The sequence below is a fragment of the Manis javanica genome, chromosome 12 (assembly GCF_040802235.1).
Source record: "Manis javanica isolate MJ-LG chromosome 12, MJ_LKY, whole genome shotgun sequence".
Lineage (NCBI taxonomy): Eukaryota > Metazoa > Chordata > Mammalia > Pholidota > Manidae > Manis > Manis javanica.
In genome coordinates this window covers 67,596,324-67,616,856 of record NC_133167.1, presented here as the reverse complement: position 1 = coordinate 67,616,856, position 20,533 = coordinate 67,596,324, and the positions used below count along the sequence as shown (strand labels likewise).

The window sequence follows — 20,533 nt, the reverse complement described above, 5'->3', positions numbered from 1 at the left end:
TGGGCTGCCCTGGTGCACCTCTCACTCAGGTCTGTCCTCTGAGAAAGGGTGGCGAGCTCCATTGTCCGAGCAGCACTGGCCACAGGCCGCCAGAGGTGCGACCTCGTGGTTGGCCCCGTTCTTGCTCGAACGGAGCCTGAAGCCATATGTCCTGTGTGTGGGGTTTTCAGGGGCCCCAGGAAAGGCAAACCCATTAATCTAGAGGAGACAAATGATGGGAGAACATAAATGCTCCTGGTGTACCTGCTCAGGTGGGATCACTCTGGAACGTGGACCATGCTACCTCGCATGCCCTCCAGTGGGATTGAGCTCCAGAATAACTGGGTCGGACCTGCATGACTGCTCACAGGCATCCCATGCAGAGGTGACACCAGAGAAGTCCCAGGGCAGGAGTCATAAGGAAATTGGAAACTGAAATATTCCTGTAACAAGACAATGGCCCATGAATAGCCATGGCAGCAAGAACTGTAAAGGGAGCAATTGCCTCGTCAGTCTCTTGGCCTGTCAAAAATAAAGTCAGATCAAGTTAAATTTCAAAATTTTATTGAGCATATAAAAGAGCAGTTTGTGGACTGGCCGACTTCAAACCGAAAGTAAAACGAAGCTCAGAGGCGTGTAGTTATAGGCCACGTAAGAAGGGGAAATGCTGAAGTCCTGTACCCTTTGCAGTGATGGTTCTCAGTGTGTGGATTTCCAGGTGCCAGCAGATTGTTTAACAGTGATTATTGCACACCATTTTAGAAAGATCAAGTAGGTTTTGTTTCTGATTATCAGAGGCAGTTATAGGAAATAACCTGTCAAGTTTTGCTTGTGTTTGCAAGATGAGATGGTTATAAGTTTCACATGCCATCACATATTGGTTTAAGTCTCTTCCTGAGAACTAGTAAGTTGTTTGGAAGCTGGTATCACATCACATTCTTCACTGTTGAATTCCAATCCCAAGTTGCACACACAATATTTTTTAAAAACTAGACATTGGATAAATTCTGGTTGAATTTAATGAAATTATTCCTCAAAATTTTGTTACCCAACCATTAAACATTTTCTATAAATTCAACACTTAACCAGTGTTGAAAGCTTCTTGGTATAAATAACTGTGATTCCCAACATAACGCCAAGCCATCCTTAAATACCCTTACTATTATCAGTTTTGGTAAGTTGTGTGATTATGCTGTTTTTAATTTTAAGAAGTTATCATTTAGTGATATATACTGACGTTTTTACAAGTGAAACTATTTGATGTCTCAATTATCTTATTTGTTCTTATCTCTTATTTTCTTCAAAAGAATCTAGGGGTTTAGTGAGCTAGTGATGTATTATTCTATTCACTCTGCTTTTGAATATGTTTGCAATTTTCCACAGTAAGAAGTTTCAGTACCTGAAATAATACCGAACATTTTTTTTGTCCTTACTCTAAATCATAAAACATTTGTTACCACGCTTGGGCACAAACTTTCTTTCCAAGGAAATATTAAATTTATTTTTCAGTTCTTCTTCTACCTCTTCCTCATTCAGTGTCTTAAACTCCACCAGATCCAAGTTGTCCCTATAATTGAATGTCCTGCAGGTGAGAATCAGGCCCACTAAGCAGTGGACCCCATCTGATGTCTGCAAGGAAGAGAATGACTCCTTTCTGAAAAAAGATGCTGGGTGTGTCTGGAAGTAAGTATTCACAGACTCAAAATCTTCAATTGCTCAAGGCACAAGAGTAAAGGAGTAGATTTTTCGGTATTTATTCTTTTCCAGGAGATCAGAATTAAGAAATTCCTGGTTTGGAATGTACTGCTCCCTTCTGATTTGGTCCAGGTACCAGGTTCCTGTCTCTTCTGTCAAGCGGAAGATGCAGGGCACCTGAGGCTGATCCTTCCCAGAGATTAACTCCAGAGGCTGCCACATCTGGTAGGAGCCTCCAAACCCGGCATCAACTATGTAGTCCCTGCCATTGACAGTCACCTTCACCAGCAGGTGAATCATAGCATGACTGTATTTGCTGGTGTGGATGCTATAAACATTGCCACCCAGCATTTTGGTGTCAAATCCAACTGTGGTCAGAGCCCAGTACAGAAGTTGGTTGACCTGGAGACACCACCCACCCCGGTTCCTCCTCACAATTTGATAAAAAATGGCCTCCAAGCCCAAGTCCATGTATTGCCCACAATGGATATTAAGGTTCTCAAAGGGAATGGCTCGGATGTGGTGCTGAAGAATGTCAGTCAATGTTCCCAAGTCCACTTTGTTCCCAGGGCTCTTATAACCAATTCTTTCAAAATATGCTTCGATGTCCATGGTTCCCTAAGGCAGGAACACCAAACCAAACAAATACATTACTTTGGTACTTGGATTTCCTTCAGTAGGTTAATTATAACTATAATGTATTTGAAATATATAAATATAAACAAAGTTCATAAATATCTGTAATGATAATGCTTTAAAATTTTTACCTTATTGTGACATTATTCATATAACATATAAGTTACACTGTAAAATGTTATGATTAGATATGTATATATGCAAAATCATTACAGCAATAAGGTTAGTTAACACCTCACAATAAGATTAATCCCCTCACAATTTTATGATTTGGGGGGTATGCCTTGATTGCATTTAAGATCTACTCTCTTACCAACCTTCTTTTTCTTTCCTTTTTGTATAAAATACAGTGCTGCTAATTATACTCACCATGCTGCACACTAGATCCCCGGATTTTATTTATCTTCCAGCTGGGAGTTTGTAGCCTTTCACCAGCATCCCCCCATTTCCCCCACCCCAGACCTTGGTAACCACTCTGCTTCTGTTTCTACTTCTATTTGACTTTTTAAGATTCTGTATATAAATGAAATCATAAAGTATTTGTCGTTCTCCATCTGACTTATCACACTGGCATAATGCCCTCAAGTTCATCCATGTTGTCCCAAAAGGCAGGGTTTCCTTCGTTCTTTTGGTTGAATAAACAGAAATGTGGTATCCTCCTTCTTTTTACCCATTCATCTCTTGGGGGAAACTTAGGCTACTCCGCGTTTTTGCCTATTGTGAATAACACTACAGGGAGCTGGGGGTGCTGACATGTCTGGGAGGTATGTGTCCACACACCCGGGGTGGGATTTCTGTATCACCTGGTAGTTCTAGTTTTAACTATGTGAGGAGTCTCGCACTGTTTCCCACGGCGGCTGTGCTGGTGTCCTTGCCCCAGCAGCGCTGCTGTGAGGTGGGACGTGGCTCACAGAAGCCAGTTGGTTGCCTGCTGCCTGGCGGCTGGAAGCCTGGGGCCGTGGCAGCAGGTGCTGCCATGGATCAGGGAGCCCTTGGGAGCCCAGACCTGGGGAGGCTGACTGTGGCCGTGGGAGCCTGTGGCTGCTGGGCGTGCCCTGAGAGACTAGTTCACAGGCGTCCTCGGGGCGCATGGAGTGACGAAGCTGCCGTGCACTGTGAGCCTGTGTGGGGCCACTGGGGCGGGAGCAGTGCAGGGCGGGGAGCGGGGAGGACCTGGGGCCTGGAAGTGTGGAAGCCACCTAGAGAACCGCCCTGGGGCCACGGGAGCTGGCCCACATGGAGGTAAGATGAGCACTCGCGTTTGCAGGATCCTGCTGGGAGCCTGGTGCTGTGGAAGCCACCTGAGTCTCCGTGAGTACTGCCCACAGCTGCCCCAGGAGCAAGCAGCTGCCAGGGTGAATCAGGATCCTGGCTTCACGGGGACCTGTTGGGAGCCTGGTGCCAAGGACGCCGTCTGGGCCATGAGAGCTACCCAGGGCTGTTGAGCCGGGTGGCACCCTGGTGAGCCCGGAGCCTTGGTTGGAGAAAGCCTGCCAGGCCACGTCCCACAGGAACTGTGAGGGGGCGGAAGCAGTTCCAGACATAAAAATAGGACACAAAGCTCTCTGTAAAGTTAGCCCCAGACCCTAGTCACGTACCAATTTCTGAGAAACTAAAGGAAAAGATATAAATCCCATGAGAAACAGGATGTTCAACTAACCCCAGGCTATTTTTGCTTCGGTATGTTGCTTGGTTAGAGACAGAGACCAGCAGTATCACACGTTTCCTGCAGCAGGTGGGCAAAACAGGATGCTTAAGCCCCCCGAGCATTAAACAAGGAATATAGCTTGCTGAATTTAGGCGCAGGTGGAAAAGCTGCAAAAACTAAGCAGGCTGCAGTAAAAATGCTTAAAAGGGTGTTGTAACACGGGCTTTGGATGCACTTGGAGAGCTTGCTACTTGGCAGGCGCCGGCCAGCTGAAATAAAGGCTCCCTTTTTATAATCTACTTTTCTGTGAGGACCTGTTTCCTTCCTCCTGCTCCGGCGTGCCTGATCCGAGACCCATAACAGAACCACTTGGCCCTGGGTTGAGGCAGGGGCTTGTGTTCATGGGAGTCTGCAGGGAGCCACTTAGGATGATAGGAGCTAGCCCCGTGCCGAGTGGACAGGCTCCTGCACCAGCTGTGAAGTCAGACACTCCCTTTATTCTCACTGTCCTACAGGGAAGGCATCTCTCTGTGCAAGGTGCTTGGGCTGGAATCTTTGCGTCTTAGGAAGATATTTTCATGCCCAGACAGTTATTCAGATTCATGTTTGGGGGCAATGAGCAGCAGACATTCCTACACCACCGTTCTGCAGACCATCAATTCTTTTGTGAAGTGCTCTGATTGTACAAACTGCTCTTACATGTCTGAGCTGATTTACAGTTTCAGTAACCCAGTAAGGGGAGTATTATCATTTCTTCCATCCTTCAAAACGGAGAATGGGAGGTCCTGATTAATCAATGAATTGAATGATAAACAGCTTATACGTGGCTTTCTTGGTGGTGAGGAATAGAAGTGCAAATTGGTATCAATAAAATAAGGCTTGTAAAGAATTCCTGCTATAAACAGGATGATTATTAAATACAGTACATGGCATTCATATAACTTGAACTTTTCCATTTCCCCTTTAGTTGAACTTCAGTAATCCATTTAGATTTATATTCATTCATTCAATAAATAGTTTACTGACAGCCCACCATGAATTTCCTACTGCTCTAGTGCTTGCTTGTCCTAAGAAACCTTCCATTTTAGTGTTGGTTGGGATGACAGAGATACTGAAGCCAATCAACAAATAAAAGATGCAATTTCTTAGATTGTGGTCAGTGCTCTAGGGGAAACCAAAGCAAAGAAAGCAGACAGGGTGTGCACAGGGAGAGGGACAGCTTCCGTTTCAAATTGGGGAGTCAGAGGGGGCCCTCCCTCCCCCTGGACCTCACAGCTGTGAGGGGATGAGCCAGGTTGGCCCATGCAGGAGGAACGGAAGACCAGAGAGCCTTACAGTGGAGCCTGCCAGGAGCGTTCAGGGGACATGCAGGAGGCCAGGGTGCTGAGCAGAGCGGGGAGGGGGACCCTGGATGGGGATGAGAGCAGACGGGGGGGGGGGGGGTGAGCGGGGGGGCAGAGCCTCCAGCCGGGGCTGGCCTTGCGGCTGTTAGTCTGAGATGAGAAACCCCTGTGAGGAGGGCAGCAGAGCACTTGGGCCGTGTGGGCACGTGGACTGGGTACGCCTGGCTCCTGTGGGGAGCGTGAGCTTACCCAGGGGCTGAGTGAGTGGGCGCGGGCCAGGGAGGGCCAGCCCAAAGCCCGCATGTGTGCCTCAGGACCCGAGCTCTGTCCTGGACGGCCTGGGGCCCCCATCAGGGCCGTGGGCCTCTCCCGAGGGCCCCGCTGAAGCCGAAGCAGATCGATTCTGCGCCAGGGCTGGACGCCGACGGGGTACTTGCTGGAAGCTATGAGGAGAACTTGCTGAAGAATAGTATCAACAAAGAACTCACTGAGTTCAGGAATGAAAAGCAGGAGAAGGGAAGATGAGAAAGGACCCGAAATCTAATCTTAAGTTATCTTTAGACTTGGCTTTCTGGTGAGGTGAGCCAAAAGACGGGGAGGAAGGAAGGGAGGAGAAAGAAAACAGGGGAAAGAAGCCCGTAAGTGTTAAATCTCATGTAGAAGAGGCTTCTGTGCCCTCTCCTGCAGTCTCACGCAGCGTGGACAGTGTAGCAGCCGTGCACCACCGCCAGTAAGTGCCACGGAGAGGCCCCGTGCTGAGTGAGCGCTGTGAGTGACGCGGAGGAGGTGGAACGTGGTTTGGGCACGCCTGGCTGTTTCATTCTTAGGCTGACCAACATTACTTCTATTTGGAAATGATATGTCTTTCTGAAAAGCTATATTTTGATTTCAAAGTTTTCTTCTTCTTTCATTTCTGTTTTAAAAAGTTATGATGTTGACTTAGAATGCAGTAACTTCAATCCATTCAAAATGAAGCCAGATCTGGCTGCAAGCCAGGATGTGACTTGGATGGAAGCAACACATTATAATCAAACTATACTTGACTCTTCTGGTCTAAACATAAGAGATTGTGTACTCCTTCCAGTGTATGGGGAAATATGGAGAAACTTGGATAGCTGCCAGAATATAACTGGGTGAAACACACTGAGAAGTTTATATACTGATTTGTAGCTGATACCCCTTCATTTTAGCTTGTTTACAAATATAAAAGACTAAAAAGAGGTAGAATTAATACACTTAGGGAGCCCACTGAGATGTCTTACAAGAGCACTTAATACCTTTCAAAGGAAGTTAGATGTAGGATGATTTTCAGTTTTAATTCAGAAGACTTAGGAATTTCTTCTTGCTGGACCAAACTCTAGAAATAATAGAAAAAAGAGTTTAAAAGCATATCACATTCTTTCTTATAAGCAAGAGTGGTAGTTCTTATTTGGCCTTAAAAGGGAAAAGTGTTTAAAAATCACAACACTCTAGAGAGCCCAGATATAAGCCCAAGCATATATGTCAATTAATATATGATAAAGGGCCATGGATGTACAGTGGGGAAATGACAGTCTCTTCAACACCTGGTGTTGGCAAAACTGGACAGCTACATGCAAGAGAATAAAACTGGATTATCTAACCCCATACACAAAAGTGAACTCAAAATAGATGAAAGACCTGAATGTAAGTGATGAAACCATAAAACTCTTAGAAGAAAAAATATGCAAAAATCTCTTGAATATAAGCATGAGCAACTTTTTCTTGAACACATCTCCTCGGGTAAGAAAAACAAAATAAAAAATGAACAAATGGGACTACATCAAGTTAAAAAGCCTCAGTACAGCAAAGGACAGACACCATCAGCAGAATAAAAAGGCATCCTACAGAATGGGATAATATATTTGTAAATGACAGATCCAACAAGGGTTAACATCCAAACTATATGAAGAACTCACACGCCTCAACACCCGAAAAGCAAATAACCCTATTAAAAAATGGGCAGAGGATATGAACAGACACTTCTCCAAAGAAGAAATTCAGATATCCAACAGGTCCACATCGCTAATTATCTGGAAAATGCAAATTAAAACCACAGTGAGATATCACCTCACACCAGTTAGGATGGCTGCCATAGAAAAGACTAGCAACAACAAATGCTGGCGAGGATGCAGAGAAAGGGGAACCCTCCTACACTGCTGGTGGGAATGTAAGCTAGTTCAACCATTGTGGAAAGCAGTATGGAGGTTTCTCAAAAAACTAAAAATAGAAATAGCATTTGACCCAGGAATCCCACTCCTTGGAATTTACCCAAAGAAAATAATTTCTCAGATTCAAAAAGACATATACACCCCTATGTTTACTGCAGCACTATTTACAATAGCCAAGATATGGAAGAAACCTAATTGGCCATCAGTAGATGAATGGATACAGAAGATGTGGTACATATACACAATGGAATACTATTCAGCCTTAAGAAAGAAACAAATCCTACCATTTGCAACAACATGGATGGACCTAGATGGTATTATGTATGCTCAGTGAAATAAGTCAGGCAGAGAAAGACAAATACCAAATGATTTTCCTCATTTGTGGAGTATAACAACGAAGCAAAACTGAAGGAACAAAATAGCAGCAGACTCACAGAATCCAAGAATGAACTCGTGGTTACCAAAGGGGAGGGGTGGGGAATGGTGGGTGGGGAAAGAGGGAGAAGGGGTTGATAATAAGGGTAAATGCAATAACCACATTGTTTTTCTTGTGAAACCTTCACAAGAGTCTATATCAATGATACCTTAATAAAAATCACAACACAGAAGGGAATTGAGGAGAGTGGTCATGGGGGCTGCATGGGGGGCACTCAGTGCGTAGTGATGGACATTGGGCCACACAGATGGGCTGTAAGCCTGGGAGTGTGAATGATGGCAGGGGATCAGCAAGCATGGGTCAGCCCTGTTCCGTGTCCTCGATGACCAGTGCAATTGGGGATATTTGGGGGCAGAAACAAGGCAATGCCCTGAATGGCTGGTGTCACAGAAGGGAAGGGGAACCTCCCAGGGACCTACAGCAACTCAGCCACCTGGCTACCTCATGGCTGACTCATCTCCCCTCACCCCCACTGAAAAGAGTGAGGAATTCAAGTGGTGCTGGGCAGCTGCATCTGGGGAGGCCTCTCTCTGAGCACCAGGTGAAACCTCAACCTGGATCAGGGAGGGTTCTTGACTCTGCATGAGGAAGAATTCTAGAACAGGTCTGACCAGGGCACGTAAGGAGGGAATTCATCAGAGGAGAGCAGCAGGGAGAGCAGCAGGGAGAGGGCAAGGAAGCTGAAGCAGGACAGAAAGAGTGAAGACCTGTGCTAAAGTCTAGAAATAGAATGAGATAACAAGTAACAAAGGTGCTTCCACTGGAAGAGCACAGAGACAAAATGCAGTAGGTTGAGCAGTGGGAATTTTTTATTTAAGGCAAAAAGTACACACTCAAAGAAACAAGAGTGTAGGCAGCCTTAGAGAGGAGGCACCCTTAAGGGCTTTGGATTCTGTCTTCTAAGGTTTTCCAGAATAGGGCACAGGGTGGGGTGGGGGATGTTAGGCATAGGCTTGACATGAGGTCTCATGATGTCTATCTCCAGTGGGAGACGTTGTGTCACTATCCACAGTCAGGCCTCTAGATTTTCTGTAAGATAAACTTAACACAAGGAATATCTTGATCCTGTCCCTCTCCAAGATAGTGGTTTCCCTCCCTCACTGGGGACATATCACTGAGCACAGCTTGTCCTGCCTAAAGGTAGATGGTTGGCCAATTACCAAAGATTATGTTAGGAATCTAATTTCTCAACTCAGCTTTTAAAGTGAACTCTTAACCTTAAGATGGGGTCCCCCCTGGTCTTACTACAGCATTTATATATCATCATTTTTCATCATAGGCAGGAAAAGTTAATCATGATGCTTGTCCCAGATCCCTGCCCTGCCTCATTCACCCCTCAAGGAATGTGGACCCTCGAAATCTTTCAGGGAAAGTGGGTGTTGGTCACTCTCCTGTGGCTGCTTCCTGCTGAGGGGGACGTTGTCCCTGCCTGTGGGCCCAGCAGTCCCTTGCTGCCTCTCAAGGGAGGAAGTCGGGAGCTTTCTCAGCAGAGGCTGACATGGACAAGCACACATGAAAGGAAGCTGCAACGAGACTCGTTGCTGGGCTGCTGATGTGCGTCTTCATCAGCGTGAGGGTGGATTGAAATCCTTGTCTGAGCAACATCTGGAGTCAGATTCTCTGTTCTGAAGGGAACAAACTTAACAAGGAGCTAAGAATGCATGGCTGAATATGAGGACTCAGGACAGTAAGACCCCCCAGGTGGAACGGATGCGGGGAACAGGGACATCTGGAGAGTCACAGCCGGATAGTCTGAGGAGACTAGACTCAGGATCCAGTCCATTTCACAATGACTAGTATTAGAATCTAATATCAATAAAGCTGCATTATTGAAACATAATTCTTTTTTCTCTAAAATCACCCTCATTTTTTTTAGAGGTAACCATATAAAGACTAATTTGTAAAACAAGTTTAGCTTCAAAGCACTTGGGCCGATTATTTGTATAAGTGGAGCAAGAACAGCCACTGATCACACAGGCTCTTTTAAACATGCTTTGAAGGAACTTTTCATAAGGAATTTTAGATTGAACTTTTAAAGGCCTCTTGAGGCCAGGAGAGCCAAGCCAGACTTGCCATCAGGCTTTGCCTGCAGTACCTGCAGACTTGGGTGAATTCCTCTCTTCTCGAGGTCCCCAAGATATTCTGAGGTTTCTGCACGTGCTAGGAAGTGACCTTCCTTACTCACCTGGTGAGGCTGCTGGAACCCTGTAAGCAAGGTACCAGGCCAGTTCTTCCAAGGAGCTTTGTTGGCTTTATAAAGTCAATCTTAGTTCCTTAGAGCTGTCTGGTCATATCTGAGTCTATGCATGTGTGTCTCAAATATGACATTCCAGTCAAAACCTTGATAATATAACCAGTGTTTCTAATTGGTCCTGTCACAAGGAGAGCAGATTCTTATTGAACTTATACAAATAAATATAGTGCCATAAAATATCAAAATACTCACTGAGAGTTTCCAAATTCTGGAAAGATCAAGTAGAGAGAGAAAGATAAATGTTACAGTTCTGCTTATAAAGGTATAATCTACTCAACTGTTTTAAGTTAGCTTAAGGAAAAAAATTTAAAACAGATCTATATTTTTTAAGACCACAAATACTTGACACAAAAAGTAATAAAAATTAAGTTCATGTTCCTCTGTTTACTGAATCTTATGCAACTAATTCTTGCTCTGCTTGAATCCAGTATTTTACTCGTTCTGGAGTAAAACAGTACCTGTCTATAAATGCCAAAAGGCTTAAAAAAGGTGATGGTTAAAAATCTGATGAGAGTTCATCATGAGGCAATTGACAAGGAAATTTGGTTATTCTTGTAACATGTGACAGTCCCATATTCTAAAGGTTAGCATCATTCACTTGACAGTGCTTCCTAGGTAATTATATATCAAATGAGTAAGATGAATTAACTAAAAATTTCTCTTTTGTGAGGGGAAAAAAATACTCTGACATGTTCCAGGGGCCCTCTGGAAAATCTCAGAGTTAACCAGACGTAAAAGAACCGTTTAAATTTGATTTTGGGAAGTTGTCAAAAGAAAGATTTTGAGGTACTTGCCTAAACAAGATATTAAGTCACTGTGAAATAATACTTATTTATTTAACCAGAATGGTGATGAAAAATTTTAAAGGCAAATTCAGGTTACATATTTATTAGAAAAACTTAGCTCTTAGGTCTTTTAATGTAAAAATTTTGTTCTCTTAAGTATTCAATATCTTCTATCAGAATTTCTGAAAGTTTTGGAATGCCCAATTTTTACAAGCACTTGCCTTTAAAACAATTAATTTTCAGTAATACTATCCAGAGATAGAAAAATATCTTCCATTTACATATATAGACATCCAAACATATAGATTGAGACGTAATGGCCATTGTTATTTTAGGTTTTAATTCCCACAAGGACTGGCAGCTTAGTAGAACCCAGCTTGCAAACGAAGGTCTAACCCACATTTCTCTCTGGCCATATCTGACCACAGATGGGCTGTAACCCACATTTCTGTGATCATAGGGTCTCTAAGCTGGTGGTTATTAAACCAACTTCACAGGACATCAAACAAGCTTAGCACTACCATCCAGGGGTAACATGTAAGGACACACACATGCAGAGAAACTGCACCAAAGGTTTTCTAGTTACTAGTATCCAACTACAAAATTGTGTTTTAATGAAGGGTCTCATTTTGGGGCCGTTTTTCTCTGCTTGGCAGTTTGTATTGAGGCCAAGCAGCATTACAGAAGGAAATCAGTTTCTTTATTTTTAGCTCACCTGATTAAAAGTATTTCAGTTTTTATACACCCTAAGGGTGAATAGTTTAGGATGCCATTTAGCTATTTAGAGGCCAAGCTGTATTGCAGAAGATTAGTTTCTTCTGTTTTGGGGAGTCTAGTAAAGACCTCCCAATTCCAAGGAGTGAGTTGGAATGGAGGAGATGTCACCCAGGACTAAGTCAGGACCTGAAAGGAATAGAAGCACTACTACCAAGGGAGCCAGGCATCCCTGTTCCCCAAGGGGTCCTGGGTTTTCCAGGTGTCCCCAGAAACCAAAAAGTAACCTGTCAGGTGCAGGTCATGTGTGGTGTCCCTCCAATCCTGAGCCTGTACTGGGTGTGCATGGGAGGTCCTGCAGCCCTACACCAGGCGTGCACAGGAAGCTCTGTGTCCCTCTGGAGCATGCACAGGCACCCCTGTGGCTCAACTCTGTCCCTGGCCATGGCCACAGGAATTGGAGTCTGAGAAAAAAGGGGACAGATAGGGCTCAGGCCCTGAAGTCAGGGGTAGACTCTTCTTAACAGTACTTTCAATGGTCCTGAGGAGAGACAAAGCTCCTCAATTTGGTGACATCAAATTAGAAGAGGCAAGAAAAATGAGCATGCAAGCAGGTGGAGAGACATGGAACTGAGAGAAAGGAGTGCCAGACTGAGTCAAGGAAGAGGCACCAGGAGAGGAAGAAATGGATCCTGGGAGGTTAAGACTATAACCTATAGGGGGAAACATGCCATGTGGTTGGGTGAATTATTTTGCTTCACGTGTACCTCAATGCACACACATTGTCCTGAGGCTGGCAACCCAAGATCACCAAGAGAGAGGCAAAAACAAGGAGAGAGAAAGACAAGGAGTACTTTAAAGTAGCACAGAATCCCTCCTTACCTAGGCTGTCTGTGAACACTGGGTTAGGAATCACTTCAGAGTTGCCAAAATGTTGCCGGGCAGCTGCGTCTGGGGAGGCCTCTCCCTGTGCACCAGGTGAAACCTCTACTTGGATTGGGGAGGGTTCTTGACTCTGCTTGAGGAAGAATTCTAGAACAGTTCTGACCAGGGCATGTAAGGAAGGAATTCATCAGAGGAGAGCAGCAGGGAGTGGCAGCTGCCTTGCAGGCAGCAGAGGGCAAGGAAGCTGAAGCAGGACAGAAAGAGTGAAGACCTGTGCTAAAGTCTAGAAATAGAATGAGATAACAAGTAACAAAGGTGCTTCCACTGGAAGAGCACAGAGACAAAATGCAGTAGGTTGAGCAGTGGGAATTTTTTATTTAAGGCAAAAAGTACACACTCAAAGAAACAAGAGTGCAGGCAGCCTTAGAGAGGAGGCACCCTTAAGGGCTTTGGATTCTGTCTTCTAAGGCTTTCCAGAATGGGGCACAGGGTGGGGTGGGGGATGTTAGGCATAGGCTTGACATGAGGTCTCATGATGTCTATCTCCAGTGGGAGACATTGTGTCACTATCCACAGTCAGGCCTCTAGATTTTCTGTAAGATAAACTTAACACAAGGAATATCTTGATCCTGTCCCTCTCCAAGATAGTGGTTTCCCTCCCACACTGGGGACATATCACTGAGCACAGCTTGTCCTGCCTAAAGGTAGATTGTTGGCCAATTACCAAAGATTATGTTAGGAATCTAACTTCTCAACTCTCCGCTTTTAAAGTGGACTCTTAGCCTTATGATGAGGTCCCTCCTGGTCTTACTACAGCATTTATATCTCAGCATTTTTCATTGTAGGCAGGAAACATTAATCATGATGCTTGTCCTACGTCCCTGCTCTACTTCACAAGCATGTGCCTCACGGGACAGCTTGTTAGCAGTGTCAGATCCAGAAGCAAAGTTCAGAGGCAGAGTGTCAGAAAACTAAGTATCATTAAAAACAATGTGAGTAACACTATGAGATTGGGGTAAGAAGAAAGGGACATAGCATGCAAAGAGAGAAAAAGAAAGTGATAGGCAACTCACTCAAGAAGAGAAATGCACTGTAAAGTAGAAAGACATCCTTCATAGGTACTTGGAGCAAAGAGACTTTTAATATGGACTCAATAAGAGCTGACAATGAGAAGACATAATAGCACAGTATTATGGAAAGAAAGATTTTATATAGAAGGAAACTCAGGATATAAACAGAGGTAATCCATGATTTATTATAAACAGAAAGGGACAACATAAATAATATCTACTTGCTTAGGTAGAAGGAAAGCTTGATATGCAGAGTAAAGATTAACAGAAAGACAAAGGACTGATACAGAGAAGCTAAGAGCCAGAGACAGCAGCAGATAAAGACAGAGGGGTGCTTCCCAAGAAGAGAACTCAAAATGCCAACGAAAATCTATATAAAGAAATGAAGAAACATTTTCCTGAAATGAAGCAGAAATTGAATCTGTAAACACAGCAGAGACAAGATTCTAGGAAATTTTGATTCAATATATACAATCCTGGAATATATTCTTGATGAATTATTGAATACTCAAAATTAAACAAAACTACTTGGGTATGTGGCAGAAGAGCAAACATTTTCTAAGTGAGAAAATATGAGCCTGGCATGGGAAGAGTGCACAGCACTGTGCTCACAGAGAGAAGAGGAAAGCAGGGCCCCCACATATTATCTCAGCTAGTGCTTCATTTAATCGCAAAGGCGTCCTGAATATAAAGACAATCTCAAACAGGGAAGAGCTTGAGACATGCGTGAACAATCAGCTATCCTGATAATGTACCGCCAGGAAACATGTCACTCAGAACCATGTCACTCAGAACGTAAAAACAGGACAAGAGTTGCCAGGGGCAAGGCCTGCTGGGCAGCACTGACTCCTCTCATTAGTGCACAAAGACTAGAAAAGTTAGAATTATTGAATAAACCAGTTTGTTTTATCTGGAAATAGAAATAAGAGGCTAACTTGACATGTTTAGTTGAACAAAAATATATAGGCAAAATTGACTCTGTTTTGCTAATATTTATTCATAATAAATGTTTGGTGTTTATTTCTAGTCTTTTTCCATACAAGTCAATAGAGTTGATATAATGATATTTATAATTTTTTTATGTTTCATCTTTCTCTCAATGCCAGAAATTAAGTTTTATCTAACATGGAAGTACAATTATTTGTGTTGATCAGTTTTCCCCTGAAGATGTTACAATTTATTTGGAAATAAAATATAATTGTAAACAAAAGTGTAGATAATAATTACCATTTTTGAATACTTATTATTTGCAAGAATCAAATCCAAAAATTTTATAGTTGTATTTTATTTAATCTTGAAGGTAAATATTAACTTATTTTAAGATAAGAACACTGGGACTCTTAAGGAATCAAATAATTTCCTCAAGATTACTCATTTAAGTAGTATTTAAAACTCAAGATCTTTATGACTTCAAAGCTGCCATGACATAAAACATGTTGTGTGTTGAAATTAGTTCAAGATTATGATTAAGTAAATGAATAATGTGGTTTGATCATATGTGATATGACCAAATTAGAAAGAGTTCAAACAGATGGTCTGAATCCCCAAGACAAATGTTGTAGTGAACCCACATTTAAGCTCAATGTTGAATACATCTCAGGAAGAAAGGCCCAGGAGAAATTCACCAAATGCTTCTACAGGGTGGAAAAAAAATGAATATAAAGAGAACATATTATAGGAAAACATGATCACTCATGCTTAACACTGGAACATAATCTGATTAAATTACTGAAATATAAAGGCAGGAAGCATCCAGGTATTGTAACGGAGTGCAGAGAGCATCAAGAGTCAGGAAAAAGAACTAATGACACTTAACCTGACTGCCTAGAGCGAGAGCCACCCAGTCTTTTCTTGTGTAAATTACCCGAAGCTTCTGAGAAATGCGCCTACTCTAAGTTAGATAACTAGAAGTGGGCAACAGCCTGGGAACGCCTGGGGATGTAACCCCTGATAAGTCACATAGACATGCTTGGGTAAGCAAGAGATAACAATTGAAGCGGGCAGGCAACTGGCGCGTTCCCTAAAAAGGTTACAATGTTTCCCATCTGTTACAATATAGAGTGTGTTTTAAACCTATTAGTTGTAGAACTGCGCGGGCTTTGGTGTAACAGCTGTGAAGATCCTATATAATCAGTACCCAAAGTTGCTTCGGGGTCGGCAGCTCGGACTCGGCCTGCATGTCAGGGGAGGTGCTGTCGACCCCAGCTTGCTGGCTGAATAAAGACTTTGCTTAGATTTTCATCTCCGTGTCCGTGTGTCTTGTTCGCTGGGAAACCCCAGAGTCCTAGACCCTAACAGTATAAACAAAAGCCCTCAGACCTATGGGCTGCCACCACAGGCCCAGGGGTGAAGGTCAGAGCACCTGGGGTGTACCTGGACAGGGCATGCAGGCTGGCGATGAGTGGGGCTGGGGCTTGTGTGGGGAGCAGCTGCCATGAGCCACCCAAGCCCTTTAGACTTCTGACACCATTTTGCTGTGCCCCAGCCTGGCTTCTGTTCTTATGCTTAAGGACCCGCAGCCCAGACCCTTTAGAGAGCTCCCAGAGCAGCTCTGCCATCCTGGGAAGAGTGGGGAGTCTGGGAATTGTGCCCTGCAGGGCTGCCCTGGGTCCCTGCCTCCCTATGAGAGGCTTTGTGACCTTACCTCAAGTCTTGCCAAACTCTAAGGTGTAGTCTACATCCAGATTGAAGCTGGAGCTGAAGCTGGGGGTTTCCTTGAATCTCACACCTGCTTGAATTCTCTGTCTTTGCTGACTCATTTTCCCAATTCCTTAATTGGCTCTCCCAGGAGCACTTCCTTAATAAGTCCCTTCATATGAATCCTTTTCTGGGTGTCTGATTGGTAAACCTGATTTGAGACACCTGGGTGGTCATTTTGGAGGGTACGAGGAAGAAAGAATACCCTGGACATGGCCAGCTCTGGAGGGCCATGTATGTGCAGCAGAAGATTGCTGTCTCTCTGCAGATGTTGTGCCCTTGAATGGTCACGATTTAAGTTGGATTTACTGTTGGGTTTATCCCTGTGCAATATGCTACTGCAATTGTAAATCACCTTGGATATATCCTGCAGAGCTGATGATACAGAGAATTCATCATTCCAAGTCCCTGGGAATCTTTCACAGACACCAGTGATTTTCCATTTGGTTAAAGATCCTTTCTCTTTTCCCCAAACCAAATTGTAAGCAAAAGCCTAATATAGAAGAATCAACAGCAGATAGAGCTAGAGAGAGTCTGCCCCTGAAATGCTGCCATCACATGCAGGCTCCTGGCAGCATGAGTACGTTTGTGGGCTGAGGTGGACTCTTCAGCCCCAGCCAGTAGGATTTCTTGCATCGCTGAATGGATTATTTTTAATTGATGTGAAATTCACATATCCTAAATTAACCAATTTAAAGCAAACAATTCAGTGTCGTTTAGCACTTTCACAATTTTGTGGGACCACCTCTACCTAGTTCCAAAATATCTCACTATGAAATAAAACCCATACCCATTAAGACCCCCTTTCCTCCAGCACCCACTCTACTCTTGGTTTCTGTGGATTGAACTCTCCTGGATGCTTCATGGGCATGTAATCACATAATATGCTGCCTTTTGAGGCTGGCTCCTTGACTTCATTCCTTTTTCTGACTGACTAATATACCATTTTTGTTTATCTCCTGATTCCTTGGGAGATGTTTCGGTTGTTGCCACCTTTGGCTATTGTGATCAGTGCTGTTAGAAACATTTGTGTTCAAGTACTTTTTTCAGTATCTGCTTTCAATTCTTTTGGGTATATACCTTGTATGATATAATGAGTTATAAGAAATACATCTTTGGTCATTCAGATGACCAATATGCATGCCCCAGGTATATTTGGGCTTCATCCACAGTTCCTGAAGACAACTTCAGTGCCTTAAAGGTGAAATGGGTGTTTTGTCATGTTAATGAGAAACTTTTAGACCCCCATCCAAGGGCAGGGGCTGGAGGTTGAATCAGCCAATGGCCAGTGGTTTAGTCAATCAAGGCTATGCAGTGAAGCCCTCACAAAAACCGCTGAGAAGGGCTTATCGCTTTCAGCTCTCTTGGCTCCTGCTTCTTGGTCAGAGAGAGCTTTTGCACTTGGGGAACCAGTATGCCTCCCTGTGCCACCGAGCCAGGCCCCAGCCTCCACAGGGACAGAAGCTCCTTTATTTGGTACCTTGCCCCATGTCTCTCTTCATCTGGCTGTTAACTTGTATACTTTATGGTGTCCTTTATTAAACTGGTAAATGTAAGCATTAGGTTCCTGTGTTCTGTGAGCCACTCTAGCAAATTAATTGAACCTAAGGGGGAGGCTGTGGGAACTTTCAATCTGTAGCCAGTAGGTCATGTAACAGCCTGAGGCTTGTGACTGGTGTCTGGAGTGGGGGATGGAGGACAGTCTTGTAGGAGAGAGACCCTAACTTGGGGAATGTGGAGCTGTTTCCAGACAGATAGCATCAGAATTTAGTTGAGCTCTTGGACACCCAGCTGGTGTTCGAGAGAAGTGCTTGATGTTGTGCCTGGGAAGCCCTCTCCCCTCGCCACACACACATTGGAATAGGGAACGAAAAAGAGTTGTGCTACTGTGTGAAAAAGAACACACCTGAGAACAGAACTGCCAAGTTTAATAGAAGAATTTGTTAAAGATAACCATGGGCCCAAAGATGGAGGCACCATGTTAATGGCCCTACCTGAGCAAATGAAGGCTTAATACCTAAATTAACTGTAGTTTCAGCTCTCAGGATGTAACCTTTAATCAGTAAACATGGAATTTCCTGTCTAGCACCCGGAAATTTGCTGGTGGACCCCTATTATTTCCCTTAGGAGGGTGACCTTCCCTAAAAAAAAAGGAATCTCTGCTCATTTCCTTTTTTTCTGCTCCCTTTCTACCCTTTAAAACCTTTCCTTCTCTGCAGTTTCCCTCTCCTTGCTAGATGGGATGCTGCCCAATTCACAATCAGTTAAGAAAGCCCATTAGATCTTTACATTTATTCAATTCCATTTTTATTGTTTAATAGATTTGGTGGCAGTGGCAGGACCCAAAGTGAGCTTCTGGCAGTGTTTGGGGGCAGGGGAAGCACAGGCATGGTGCCCCATGAGTCCCTGAGCTCACTGTCTCTCTTGCTGGTTCTGGGGTTTCTGGGTAAGCCCCTCTGGTTCCAAGTTCTGCTGTCTTTGCATTGAGTTCTGCTCTACTCAGCTTCCTTTACAGGGCAGGTCAGCCTGAGCTGGCAGACAGTGCTCCCTGGGGCCCAGCTGAGCTGGCAGCTCTGCCCTGAGCCCAGTGGGCTGGCAGACAGTTCCACCCAGTGCCAAGCCCGTGGCCTTTCAGACCACAGCTCTCTGGGTGGAAAACCCCAGGCCTTAGCTCTGTCCCTGGATTGCATGTTGGTTACTGTTGGTATATTAAGGTGCATAATTTGTCTTGTTTTGTATAGATAAAGGCTACTGCTAAAAGGGATATCAGAGGCCAAAAAGCCAAAAAAATTGGTGGGCATGGTAAAAATTTAAAGGCTGTTAAAGTGCTTGCTGCCATAAGAAGACTCCCGTGATTAGGATAAGTTGGTCACGGGGTGGGTTAGATTGACCCCAGGTTACCGGCCAACCTCAGTAAAACTTCCGTGTGATGGGATATACTCTGAAACATGCACAGCGGCCAAGCCTGCAGCTTGTCCCTCGTAGGTATTAGTTTGGCTCTAGCTAAAAGAAATGGGATCCCTTAAATCCAAAAATTTGAGTATACCCTCTTTGAGCACATCTTATTTTACACCTAAGAACTCTATTTCCAGAAGCTGCAGATATCCCGCAAAAAATAGCAAAATCTTAACAAGATTGTTTTGTGTCATGAGAACTTTTAACAGACATCAGGTTGGGGACCCTGTAATAGGCCAGAGATGTGATGACAGCCCATTCGTGGCTGGATGGGAATGCAGGGTAGACTTCATTTGCACCTGGGTTTCTACTGCATTGCTTCCAGCCCTCAGGGGAATTACAACCTGGAGCAACTACAGCCAGTACGGAGAATGTTTCAATTAGATAAAATCACTAAGGAGTGTACTTAAAAGCAAAGTCTTCAAGATTCCAGAATAGCTTCATTAGAAGTTTCATTGCAAAGAGCTAATGAGAAATTAAATGTATGAGGTACCTAAAAAAAAGACCATAAGACATGTCTTTAGAGTCATCAGCATTAGGTATACTCTTATTCTACCTGGATTCACTAGTCAAATAGGTCCATGTTATTTCTGATACAAAATTTACTAACAAGAAAAACAGTGACTCTGTCCAAAGTTTAATAGTTTTTGTAGGTAATATAAAAATAATTATTAAAAATAAGTAAACCAAATAGATGTGATAAGATAAAAGTTTGTAAATATTATGTGTATCTTAAAGAGTTTCCCTAAATCTTTTTGGGGACTTAGAATCTTAGAGTTTTGCTAAGTTAAATTAGATAATGGAGAGCTATGAAATATCTACATCATTTACAAATAAGATAAAATACTGAAACATTATTTACTGATCATAGGTTTATTGACTTTTGGCTTTTTCTTACAGAGAAACTAAAAGATATTTGGATGTGTTAGTGCTACTCTGAAAAACTGAAAAAGTCATATGCTTCTAGGAATCATGAAATATATTCACAGGTTTGTAAATCTAAAGAATGCTGGTGTGACAGACAATTAACAATTGCTTACTACTTAGTTTTCACAAAACGTCAGGGCATTTAAAGGTTAAGATTTCTAATGTAATTAAAGCTACTGGAAATAATAAGGGAAACGTCTCTGTACGCGAGGGAAGTAGGATGTATGCTTTCAAAAAGAATGCATGAGGAATGGAAATGCATATTTCTTCAGGGAAAATAGACTAATTTTGTCCTAAAATAAGACTGGCTATGGGAAAAC

General features: G+C 43.5%; 1 protein-coding gene across 1 annotated transcript; it reads right to left on the bottom strand.

Moving 5' to 3' along the window:
- Positions 1-1,413: 1,413 nt before the first annotated feature.
- LOC108388000 (arylamine N-acetyltransferase 1-like) lies at positions 1,414-2,292 on the bottom strand. The gene is given in 1 exon segment (XM_037015037.2): positions 1,414-2,292. A coding segment is annotated over 1 exon segment (873 nt). The 5' UTR covers positions 2,287-2,292.
- Between the last annotated feature and the right edge of the window lie 18,241 nt (positions 2,293-20,533).